General features: G+C 46.6%; 2 protein-coding genes across 5 annotated transcripts in view; one reads left to right on the forward strand and one right to left on the reverse strand.

Moving 5' to 3' along the window:
- ECPAS (Ecm29 proteasome adaptor and scaffold) overlaps window positions 1-2,932 on the reverse strand; it is a 62,710-nt gene extending 59,778 nt beyond the window's left edge. For 3 of the 4 annotated variants that reach the window (XM_057423151.1, XM_057423150.1, XM_057423148.1), the window contains exon 1: window positions 2,504-2,579. In XM_057423151.1, the coding sequence (XP_057279134.1) occupies window positions 2,504-2,540 (37 nt within the window). In that variant the 5' untranslated portion in view covers window positions 2,541-2,579. Of the gene's footprint in view, window positions 1-2,503; window positions 2,580-2,897 lie in introns of those variants that run through there. The other variant, XM_057423149.1, reaches the window with a different exon arrangement.
- A 2,143-nt stretch (window positions 2,933-5,075) lies between these two features.
- On the forward strand, window positions 5,076-11,730 carry DNAJC25 (DnaJ heat shock protein family (Hsp40) member C25). Its single transcript, XM_057423138.1, has 4 exons — window positions 5,076-5,425; window positions 6,940-7,092; window positions 8,963-9,433; window positions 10,419-11,730. The coding sequence occupies exons 1-4, from the start codon at window positions 5,123-5,125 to the stop codon at window positions 10,539-10,541; spliced, it is 1,050 nt and encodes a 349-aa protein (XP_057279121.1). The 5' UTR covers window positions 5,076-5,122; the 3' UTR covers window positions 10,542-11,730.
- Window positions 11,731-12,210: the final 480 nt, after the last annotated feature.

The following is a 12,210-nucleotide window of genomic DNA, read 5'->3' on the forward strand; positions in this document are numbered from 1 at the left end:
CCATGCCACTACTAAAATACGTGTCAAATTCTTGTTCCAATGGCATTAGACTCTGTGAGAAAATACATCTAGTATGATTACAGTAGCCAACAGTGAGTCAGGATTTGCTGGTGCTATTCCTGGCTCTAAAAGTAACCCGCTGCATGCCTACAGCCAAATCACTCTGAGGGGCATTTGTAAAAGTAGGCCAGACAACAGGTTATTTTATGAGATCTCACTGGAAAACGCTGGGAAGGAGCAATACATTACCTTTCTTTACCCTATTCTTCCGTTTTATATAAAAGATGATAAAAAATTTTAGTTGCATACTGAAATCCAAACATTTGCTGTATGCCAGGCTTAGGCGCTCTATTTAGTGGCTATCTATTCTTACTGAAGATTAATCTTCCTTTCCCCTGTATCCGAACTCTTGCAGGTTCAGGGCAAGTTTACCAATTTTCCGTTATTTTTTTTAACTGCCTTATCTCCATTCTTATGCTGTCCTCAAACAATTTGCCCTTAAACTGGTAAACATTCTGATACAGATTTCAAGCAAATAGTAGGAGTTTATGTGTTTGAGTGAAGGTATAGATAAGAGTCCTACAGCCATGTACATATAAAGCAAGGAAAACTGGTTTTCTAATCTAAAACTAGTAGTAATTATTTTTGTTATTTTGGCACTAATTGTTACCCTAAAAAAGAACTTTTTTTTTTCCAAATATTCTGAAATTTAATTATTTAAATGTACTAAAAGACAGCAGGCCCCCACATAGGCTGTATAGTTTCCATCTCTTTCTCTACCTGAAATGACTCCTCTTCCATTAGCTTTACTTTTTATTTAAGATTACAGTACCTTCTATTCAGTGACAGATGAAGTACTAAGGAATAACCCAAAATCAGCAAAGAAAAATCCACTCTCTTCCCCCCCCCTCAAAATAAAAGATTTCTAATCAAACCAGTGGAACCCCCTCAATTCTGAAGGATGTAGTGGACAAATAATATAAATTATACCATATGATTATTAACATGAATCTCAACCTAAGCACATTTGTCCTCTCAGCACAACTTAACACAAAGGGCTGTGTAGCAACTGGCACATGGTTGAGAACTAAGTTTTTGCAGGATCAGGTCTGGAGGATGGGGAGCTAGATTACATGCAAATAAAATCTGAGGAGTTGCAAGCAAGAGATCTCACACTGACCGGTTTCACGAGGAGGAATCATGTTAGCATTGTAAAACTGACAATAGAAACTCTTGGATGACAGCAGCAGTGAGGTCTTTCATGGTCATGATTAGAATTTATCCCAGTTGTCATCAGAATAAATAGCCTGGCATTTCTGTCATCCAATTCAAGGATCAGTGTAACTGCAAGATCTTTCTTAGTCCACCACAAAATCCTGCTCTTTGGCTATGTAAAGAACATCCTCATCATCATTTTATGCCTCATTCCACTCAGCCTAGTTCCATTTATATCTAACAAAGAGCAGAACACGGATGCTACCTACACAGCAGCATACAGAGAACAACGAAAAAAACCCAAGTGACACATCAGGCAGAAATGTTTCAGAACTGAAAGCCAATAGCACGAATATGCTCAAAGGATTTCTTCTGCCCTTCCTCACCACCGACTGCCAAGTACTATTTCAGGGCAACCAGAGGCCCTCTTATTTGGCTGAGTCATATGTTATCTTGCTTTTAACTCTTGACAGTTGTTTAAGACCTAGTTCTATTACAAGACACGAAAAGAAAAAACGGTCTTGAAAATTTCTTAGGTTTCTCCAAAGAGAAGTCGATCCTTTATTGCACCGGACAGAGAACGGGATTTAGATTCGACAAGAAGGCAGGAACCGGGTTTCCCCTGCGCTGCACGCTCGGCGCAGATGCAGGCTCTTCCGATTCTGGCTGCTGTAATCATGTGCCGAGAACTGCAGAGGCTGAGGATGTGCTCACACACCTACCGTGAGACACAGCACTGCGCCGGCAGCTTGAGCACTCCTCAACAGCACGCCGGTTCCTCGGTACGCGGTATTTTTACACTAGTGCTGCAGCGAGAGGACGGCGGTCGAACAAAGCCACGGGCACCTGCCCGCCCTCTCGGGGTGCAGCGGGGTGCGGATGCTCTCCCTGCACGGAAGCTCTCCCGGCTCCGCGGGTCCTCCCGCCGAGCAGCCCCCTCCCCACTGAGCGGGCGGAGGGCCGGCCCCGCAAGGTCACGCAGCGGCGGGAGAGGGCGCAGGCCGCTGCGAGCCCCCCGTGGCCGCAGGGAGACCGCGGCCCGGACAGGCCTCCCCCAACACCGCAGCCTTCGGCTTCCGCCTCCCGACATGGCTGCGCAGAGCCGGGCCCGGCCCCACCGCCGGTACAGCCGCACCGGTACGTGAGCCGGGCCCCGGGCCCCGCCACAGCGGAGGCTTCGCCGAGGAGAGACCCCGGCCCTGCCCCGCACGCGCCCGCCCGGTGGGAACGGCGCCCGCCCGGTGGGAACGGCGCCCGCCCGGGAGCCCTCGGCACCTCAGCTACTTACTGAGCTCGTCTTGGGCCGCCGCGGCGGCCGCAGCCATGTTGCCAGCTGAGGAGGGGAAAAGGGAGGGAGGAAGGACAACGAGAGACGCGCTGCTGCAGTCCGGCCCTGGCCGCTCCCGCCCCTCTGCTCCACTCAGCACAGGCACCGGGCCCGCTCACTCCTCCTACTCCTCTCTACAGCTCACCCCGGCACAAACCGCCGCGAGGGACGGCGGGGCCGAACAGCGCCCGCCCTCCCGTCACCACCGCTTTATATTTAGAAGGAGCCACCGTCCCGGCCGCCCGCCCCCGCCGCGCACACGCACCGGCCCGCTGACCCCTCACCCCTACCCGCCCCGCCCGCGGCTCCCGGGGCGTCCCAAGGAAAGAAGCGACAGCAGCGCCAGCAGACTGACCCGAGTCCGCGCTGACCTCCATGACGGCCGCGATAGACCCCCGCGCTCTCCGCAGCTGCGGCGGAGGAAAACGGAGTGGGAGTCGAGGTCGGCGCAACTGCGCCCCCTATAGGCGCACGGTGCCACCTGCATACCGCGGCGGGCGGACCCGCCCACCGCCTGGCAGAGCTGGTATCCCCTCCGACAGCTCCGGAGCCAGCTTCTTCCGGTAGAGGGGAGCCCGGGTGGCACCGTGACAGATAATCGGGTTCTTCCTCAGCTTAAAAAAGTAACAAAACAAAACAAGACAAAAAAGGCAGAATTGGCCGTGAGCAAGTTTTGCTTTATTTGTTAAGCTCAGAATCTGAGGAATTGAACGTCAGCTTCCAACGCCGAGAGGCTGGGCTCTAAGAAACTGCACAGAGGTAGGATTATTTTGAGGAAGCAAATTTGGGACTCATCTGTCTCCCAGGGTTATGATGAACACTTATGAATAAGTGGCAGAGGAGGCCAGATGCGTAAGGTGCATACTCATTTCTAGCAAAATGGCCTGTGTTCTCTGAAGAGCTAGTTACATTTGTGGTGAATGTTCCCTGCATCAAGCTTGAGTGACCTTCCTTGGAGAGGTCTGTTGTCGAGGTGATGTCTTATGAGGAACGTCTGAGGGGACTGGGGTTGTTTAGTCTGTAGCAGAGAAGGTTCAGGGGGCACCTTATTGCTCTCTACAACTACCTGAAAGGAGGTTGTAGTGAGGTGGGGGTTGGTCTTTTCTCCCAAGTAACAAATGACAGGACAAGAGGTAATGGCCTCAAGCTGCACCAGGGGAGGTTTATGTTGGATATTAGGAAAGAAATCTTCACAGAGAGGGTGCTCAGGCATTGGAACAGGCTGCCTAGGGAAGTGGGGAAATCACCATCCTGGGAAGTGTTAAAAACCATGTAGATGAGGCCTGCAGTGACATGGTTTAGTGGTGGACTTCACAGTCCTGGGGTAATGGTTCGACTTGATAATCTTAAAGGTCTTTTCCAGCCTAGTTGGTTCTATGGTTCCTGCCAGAGACACTGTAGGCAGCTGTGGGGCCAAATGCCCATTTTGAAGAATTTAATGCCCTTTCCTTTGCTGCCACTCCCAAAGGCAGTGCGCACACCCTGGACATAGCAGCAGGAGGTGTGTTCCCTGGCAGATATATGTCCTTTTGGGAAAGGGCTGACACCGAATCGCACTGACCTACCGTGGCATGGGTGGCAAAATGTGGGCTCACGGGAGTGTGCTCAAATAAAACATGTGCTCAGGGCGCATTCCATGAGATATTTCTGTGCCTGGGTTGGGGCAACCCCTGGTAACAACACAAGCTGGGGTATGAAAGCATTGAGAGTACCCCTGAGGAGAAGGACTTCAAGGTGCTGGTGGATGAGAGATTGGACATGAGCCAGCACTGTGCACTTGCAGCCCAGAAACCAAGTGTGTCCTGGGCTGCATCAAAAGGAGCAGGTTGAAGGAGGTGATCCTGCCCCTCTACTGTGCTCTGGTGAGATGCTACCTGGATACTGCATTCGGTTCTGGAGTCCTCAGTACAGGAAAGACATGGACCTATTGGAGAGGGTCCAGAGAAGGGCCACAGAAATGATCAGAAGGCTGGAACACCTCTCATGTGAGGAAAGGCTGTGAGAATTGAGCTTGCTCAGCCTGGAGAAGACTCTGGAGAGACCTGATTATGGCCTTTCAGTACATAGAAGGGGCCTATAAAAAAGATGAGGACAGACTTTTTAGCAAACAGGACAAGGGGTGATGGTTTTAAACTAAAAGAGGGAAGATTCAGGCTGGACGTGCGGAAAAAAAATTCTTTACAAGAAGCTTGGTAAGATGCTGGCACAGATTGCCCAGAGAGGTGGTGGATGCACCGTTCTTGAAAACATTCAACGCTAGGCTTGATGTGGTTCTGGGCAACTTGGTCTAGTTGAGGACGTCCCTTCTCACTGCAGGGGTTTGGACTAGATGACCTCTGAAGGTCCCTTCCTGCCCAAACTATTCTATGATGATCCATGAGATCCTCCCCCGCCCGAAGGACGAGCGGGACACGCGTTTTGGAAATCAGTAAGCACACCGCCGTGCCAAGCGCGGGCTCTGCCGCGACACTCGTCCTCACGGGCCCCCCGCGTGCCCCGCTCTGGCCCCGCCCATCCCCCGGCCGCGACACGCGCCTGCGCAAGGCTCGGGCCCCGCTGGCGCTCAGCGGCGGCAGCGAGATGGCGGCGGCGGCGGCGGGAGGCAGCGGGCCGGGGCGGCGGTGGCTGTTGTGCCTGTGGCTGTGCGCCGCGCTGCTGCCGCGGGCGGCGCGAGCGCTGACAGAGGGGCTCTACTGCGGGCGGCGCGTCTGCTACGAGGTGCTGGGCGTCAGCCGACAGGCCAGCAAGGCAGAAATCGCCCGCGCCTACCGGCAGCTCGCCCGCAAGTACCATCCCGACCGGTACCGCGGGGACCCGGGCAGCGGCCCTCAGGCGGCGCACGAGAAGTTCCTCCTCATCGCCACCGCCTACGAGACCCTCAAGGTGAGAGAGCGGGACCGCCGCCGCGGCCGGAGCCGCTCCGGTAAGAGACAGCGCGGGGGACCGGCGGAGGGGCCGCCCCTGGGGCCGTGCGGGTGGCGCGGCGGCGGGCCGGGAAGCGGGGCGGGCGGCGGGCAGGCAGGGCGCCCGGCCCCGCTGCTGCCCGCGCCGCCGCTGCCCTCGGCGGGCCGGCTTCGGGAGAGCAGGCGGCGCCCAGGCGGGTAGGAGCGGGGTCGAGCGAGCCGCTCCGGGCCGGCTTCTTGTCTATCGCCCGCTGGTGCTTCAGTGTCCCGTCGTGGCTCACGGGAGCTCGCGCCTTCGCGGCAGGAGGCAAAAGCGAGCAATGGCATGTTGCGAGGAGAGAAAACGTGGCTTGTAAAAGCGATGAAAGGTGCGTAATCCCTTCCAAATTTTGCTCGGCGGCTGCGACTTATCTGCTGCATGTGTGTCTAAAGAGTACATCAGGAAAGACTCAAGCTTAAACATCGGGATCCTGCCAGACCTCGGCCACGCAGGTGTATCTCGTCCCTGGGGAGGATCAGTGCCTCCCGGGTTGACATCGCGGCAGGCTCTGCAGATTCGGTCTTGTGTTCCTTGTGTGGTCTTCGCCGGCTTGCTTCTTACCAGCACTCAGGGAGGAGGGGAAACCGAAAAACCTTCTTCATTAGCCAGTCCTAGAGTACAGGAGGGAGGGTACAGTTCTCTTGAAAATCCCGTTGTATTTAGAATTTGTTCTTTTGGAAATCCCTTTGTGTTTAGAATGAGCTGTCTGGGCTTTATCTTAAAGCTATACCTTTAAACAACAAAGTAACAGTGACCCGAATAGCTTATGGGATCTCTAAGGGGTGCTGGCACATTAGGGTGCAAAATGTGTGTGGCTTGGCAAAGACATAACATGGTAACGGAAGAAAGAAACGTGTTTTTAAGTCTGCAAGGGAGAAAAAAAAGGAAGTATTTTTTAAGGTAGGAAAGGAATACACTTGAGGCTGACAAAATTCAGTTTCTCATCTCTTAATTACATGGGTGAAAATGAGAAAAACTGCAAAAACGAGAACAATGAGGTTTTGAAACGGTCTTTCATTGGACAGATTCCACAGCCTTGTAAGCTAACTCTAGAAGATTTGCAAAACAATCTCTTAATAGGTTCTTTGTCTGAAAAATCTATTCCTGAGCAATATTTAAGAACTGTTGTCAATCTGGATTTCCCATTCTGAAATTAAGAATGCTTCCTATGAGGATTTCAGTTGCTTGTCTTTATTTCAGTATTAGATGTCTTCACGCAGTGCGTGCTTATGCATTTAAGACCACATATGTCAGATGTGTGTGGGCAGATGAATGCGAGAACAAATTAATTGAGAGTATGAGAAAAGGAAGATTTTCCTCTGTGCTTCATATTCCGTTGGACTATTGCCAGTTTTGTTGTAGCATGGTCATTAGTGAGATATAAAGCACAGCTATAAGAGAGTAAGCAAAAACAGGAACATGAACCTATACATGTTTTTCATCTCTTCCTGCAGGATGAAGAAACACGTAAAGATTATGACTACATGTTGGATCATCCTGAAGAGTATTACAGGCATTATTATCACTACTACAGCAGGAGATTGGCACCTAAAGTGGATGTCAGAATAGTGATTCTAGTTACAGTGTGTGCCATCTCTGTGTTTCAGGTAAAATTTCATGTTTACGTGACACTGCTCAGTGAGTTTCTGAAAGGGAAGTATCTGCAGCACTTGTAATGTGCCAGGTATTAAACAGTGTGCCCATTTCTATCTGCCGTGGTAAACTTCTCTGTGGTGTCCCTAACAAATCTAACTCAGATGTGCTCATCAAATTTTTGGCTCTCCTTGGTACTTTGGACAAAGAGATTATTTTAATCTAATGATGGGATATTTCACAGAGACAAATGCAGCAGTTCTGAAGAAGTTACGTAGTTCTTCATGGCAGGCTCGGAACAGCCTGTTCCTAAGCAGCATCAGGAATAGTGCTCCAAGTAAGTGTGTGTCAGTCTGTCAAGCTCCGTATGTATTTTTTTTTTTTTTTTTTTTAACAGACTAATTGGAAACTGAATTCAAGATTCAATTCAGATCATAGGTCTGAATATCAGGAGCTTAGTAATGTGTGACTCTTACACTGCCATGTATTTTAAACACTTCTTTGAAGTCAGGAGAGAAGTAAATTCAGCTCAGCAAAGTTTGCTCTGAAGGTGGTAGGTCCAAGGTCAATGAAACAGCCTTTCTTTTTTGTCCTGGTTTTGGCTGTTCTTATCTCAACCCACCTTTTTAACCTGTTTTACCTCTTTTACCCTTTTCCCCAAATTCTCCCCATCGCACTGCAAGGAGGCTTGTGGCTGTGTGGTATTTTGCTGCCAACTGGGGTTGAACCCAGTGGAAGGTCTATTCCTAGATGAGAAAACGTGTGCTGTCTGACAAATATTTAAGTGGAAGAAGATGCATAACTCTTTTCTTTAGCATCTGTTAGATTACTGGTTCAAAACGTCATTAAAAGTACCTAGAAAGTTTAAGAGATGAAGATACAGCTTATTCTGTGATGCAGGTAGCTCCCTTTTTAGTGGGATATTGGAATTTAAAACAAAAATGCATCAATCAGAATTTGAGAGCTTGGAATAACAAATTCCAGTGACATATGCAGCCAAATACTTAGTTTCTTTCCAGACTTACTTCCAGTGGCAGAGTTTCACTTCCCCTCTTATTTCTTGTTTTGGCTTTAAGTGGAGACATTTTCCTGCAGTCCAGCTGCAGATGATTGCAAATTCAGTGTAAATGGCTGTGTAAACTGTTTTGCCTCTCTCTTGCTTTCTAGTGTTTCTTCTTCTTGGCCCTTGTTAAGGTTGTATAATGTCTGTGTGTCTGCCCCTTGTCTTGGTGAATAGTGTGAAATGCTGCCCTTTTAAACAAGTTGCCTAGTAAGACATGTTCACCCCAGGCACTATATTTCTGGTTTGTTGTTTGGGTTGGTCTGGTTGGTTGATTGGTTTCCTGCATTGAAATTCAGAGGGTAGCTGGAGATCAGAGAGGGATGTTAAATCTTGTAAAGTGAATCCTGTCAGACTAATGGGATTGTGACATACTTAATCCATGCTTAATTAACTGTTTTAAATGAGTAGCAATTTTGTAATGAAATGTTCATGCACCACCGTCTTTATTTATAAATCCAAGGGGGCTTCTAAGAATGGCTGGCAAGCCTAGCATTACCCTTCAGGAGGTTGCCATCTCCTCATGAACAAAGCCAATCTGAACAAAGCCAGTGTGAACAGTCTCTCCTGTTCTTCCTCATCACTGTGTATTGCTGTGACATGTACATCTATACATCTATTTTCCGGGTGGTTTACTAAGTTTGGAGGAATAATTACAGCTTCTGTAACACTGCAGAAGTACTGTTACAATCAGTTTTTACTCTTGCTGCAATGCAATTTTGGTCAAAGGTCTATGACAGCAATTTCTTTTCCCCCTGGTAAAACTCCAAATAGGAATGTGTCTGTAAAAACCTGGTCTTACTTTCACTGTTCTTCAATTACAGTTCTTCAGTTGGTGGAATAGTTACAATGAAGCTATCAACTATCTAGCTACAGTGCCAAAATACCGTATACAAGCTACTGAGATTGCCAGGCAACAAGGTTTACTCAACAAGACTAAAGAAAAAGGCAAGAACAGGCGGTCTAAAGAAGAAATCCGTGAAGAAGAGGAAGAAATCATCAAAGACATTATTAAAAATAAAATAGATATAAAAGGCGGTTATCAGAAGCCCAAGATATATGATATCCTTCTGTTTCAGATCCTTCTTGCTCCTTTTTACTTGGGCAAATACATAGTTTGGAACTGTTGGTGGATTTACCGTTTCACTATTAAAGGGCAAGAGTATGGTGTGGAAGAGAAACTGTATATCATACGAAGGTACATGAAAATGTCTGAGTCTCAGTTTGACAGTCTAGAAGATAATCAAAAAGAGACCTTCCTTGAACGGCAACTGTGGATACGAGAAAACTATGAGGTGGGTAGCTCTGCTGGAAAAGCAAGTGTTAGTTTTCCAGTGCTCCCAGAGTACGAACAGCTGGTTTTGTGCAGGTGTTTTTTCTGAATCAGCCACCTGCTGGCTCTTGCATGACTGGAAATGGAGAATAATCATGTTTTATTCTCTTTCTCTCATAATACCTGTGCTCCCATGTGCCACTACTATGTCCTTACTTGAAACTTACTCACGTGTTTTCTAGGGTGAAAAATATGCTTAGGTGTTTCACCCCAAAAGCTTCTCAGTTCTTGATCATTGGAGATGACTATCTGCACATTGATTCAGTTTTCCAGTCTCCTTTTAGAATGGAAAAGACTTAAGAATTCAATACATGGTACATCATGGAGCTCCACGATACTTTTCCCCCCCACTCTGTTACTTTCCTAATAGTTCTTAAAACTGCTGTGATCACTGAACATTGAGCTTGTGTATTTATAAATTCATCTATAATATTTTTTTAAATCTTGTTCATGTATAGCAGAGCATGAAGTTTAATTCCCTTCCAGGAAGAAGTCAGATGACACCAAGATGACATAAACCTGTATGGTATTGAGATTTACACTGGCTATATCTACACTAACTGCCTTCCAGAATAACAACAGATGCTGTTGCTTTTTTTAGGTACTCAACTTTGCTGGTAATTGTAGATTTCATTAAAATGAGAGAATTTCTCGACAGAATGTAATTACTTATCCTTTGATGCTGCCAATACTTAATGCAGAAATATTAACTTAGTTGTTGAGAAACTCAACTAGGAATAAAGTTCCATAGCAGTATTCTATCCAGATTCTGGTAGGCTGAAGGTACTCCTATAGTTTGTGTTGGCCAACATCTGCTTCTGTGTTGCAATTCAGTCTTGTGTAAAAACACTAAGCTAGCAAATGGTTGAACTACAAACACACTCACCCCTTGAGGTTCACGTAAGCTGTTTCTTCAGCTTTACTAAAACCTGTTATCTGTCTCTCAGGTCTACAAACAAGAACAAGAGGAGGAGCTAAAGAAGAAGATGGCCATGGATCCCCGATGGAAGAGGTACCGGCGGTGGATGAAAAATGAAGGACCTGGAAGACTGACTTTTATTGATGATTGAAAGTTGCTGAACAAAATATGTGCTAATGTTGAAAGTGATGTACAAAACTTCACTACATCGTTCAGAGTTTTGACTGCTGTGGCTCAGCAGTGATCTAAAACTCAGGAATTGTTAAATCAGGCTGAAACATAATACAGGTTTATGATTTTTATAAATCAGACCTATTAAACAGGCTCAGCTCAATGTATATTTGCCATTTACTTGGGGATCTCAGTGTGGAATTGATTATTCCAAACAATATGTCTTCTGTATATATTTCATATTCATGATCAGTGGAACTGTAACTTTAGTCTTTCTCAAAATGCTTCTAGATCAGTCCTTGCAAGTCCTGTTCTTACTCTTTAAACTGAAGGATTCCTGCAAACAGACACTGGAAATGCTTACAAAGGATTCTGAAGCAAGGGCCATTTTCATAGAACCATACAATAGTTAGGGTTGGAAAGGACCTCAAGATCATCTAGTTCCATCACCCCTGCCATGGGCAGGAACACCTCACACTAAACCATGTCACCCAAGGCTCTGCCCAGCCTGGCTTTGAACACTGCCAGGGATGGAGCTTTCACAACTTCCGTAGGCAGCCCATTCCAGTGCCTCACCACCCTTACAGTAAAGAACTTCTTCCTTATATCCAATCTAAACTTCCCCTGTATAAGTTTGAACCCGTTACCTCTTGTCCTATCACTACAGTCCCTAATGAATAGTCCCTCCCCAGCATCCTTATAGGCCCCCTTCAGATACTGGAAGGCTGCTATGAGGTCTCTTAGAAATTATTGCTCTCTCTTTCTCCCTACATTTAAAGCTGATTTCTAAGGTGCCAAATTGTTTTTTGATGTAGACAATATGGGGATTATACCAGACTACTTTTGCTATTCCTGTTCCGGTTGGAAAGGAATTTTATTTTTTGTGGGAATAAATGATGCATGATTGATCATGATTGTGATGCAGACAAGCCTTAATTCTTTGTTCTACAGAGTGATTCATGATATAGTATGCTTAGATCTTTTGCGCCTGTTTTTTCATCTTCTCATTTGATTATACCTGCTTGTTCAGAACAAGTATACCAGTGAATATTAGTCTACTAAATGTGACATTTCTTTCACCAAAGTATTGGTAAAAGGGAAGATGACCCTTTTGTTTAAAAGGGCAATTTTGATGCCTTATGTAAATAAAAGTTTATATAATATATGTACTGAATTTGTTTTCAGATCTAAAGTATTCTTTATCTATTCTGGTCAGAACTCAAGAGTACTTAGAATAAATAATGTACAACAGTATGCTGTTGTTTCCTCTGTAACTCAGCCCAGATCTGTTTCCATGATTTGCTTGTAAAAAAATTCTATTGCCATATTACTGTTCGAGAATTTTACTGGGGAAGGGGCAGGTGGGTGCCATAACCATACTGGGCTTTTCCTGTTCTTTATCACATCTATAAAAGCAAGTTCTTCAGAAGTGTTTCTACTGAAAATGGTGCTAAGTTAGCTGGCTTCTGTGAAGATCATTTCTGGGAGATCAGCTCTTGAACTTGCTACTCCTGCCAAAGCCTGTAATAGCTAAAAGTTTTCAAATCCTTATTGATTAATTCTTGAAGCAAGTTGTTTCTGGTTCTGCAAAGGTGATTTGCTCTCATTCTTTGAGGAAGAGTTTCTGTCTTCCATGCCTCTTTTGCTAG

The sequence above is a fragment of the Pezoporus wallicus genome, unplaced genomic scaffold (assembly GCF_028554395.1).
Source record: "Pezoporus wallicus isolate ANWC-B61680 ecotype Strahan unplaced genomic scaffold, APGP_CSIRO_Pwel_v1 contig_7243, whole genome shotgun sequence".
Lineage (NCBI taxonomy): Eukaryota > Metazoa > Chordata > Aves > Psittaciformes > Psittacidae > Pezoporus > Pezoporus wallicus.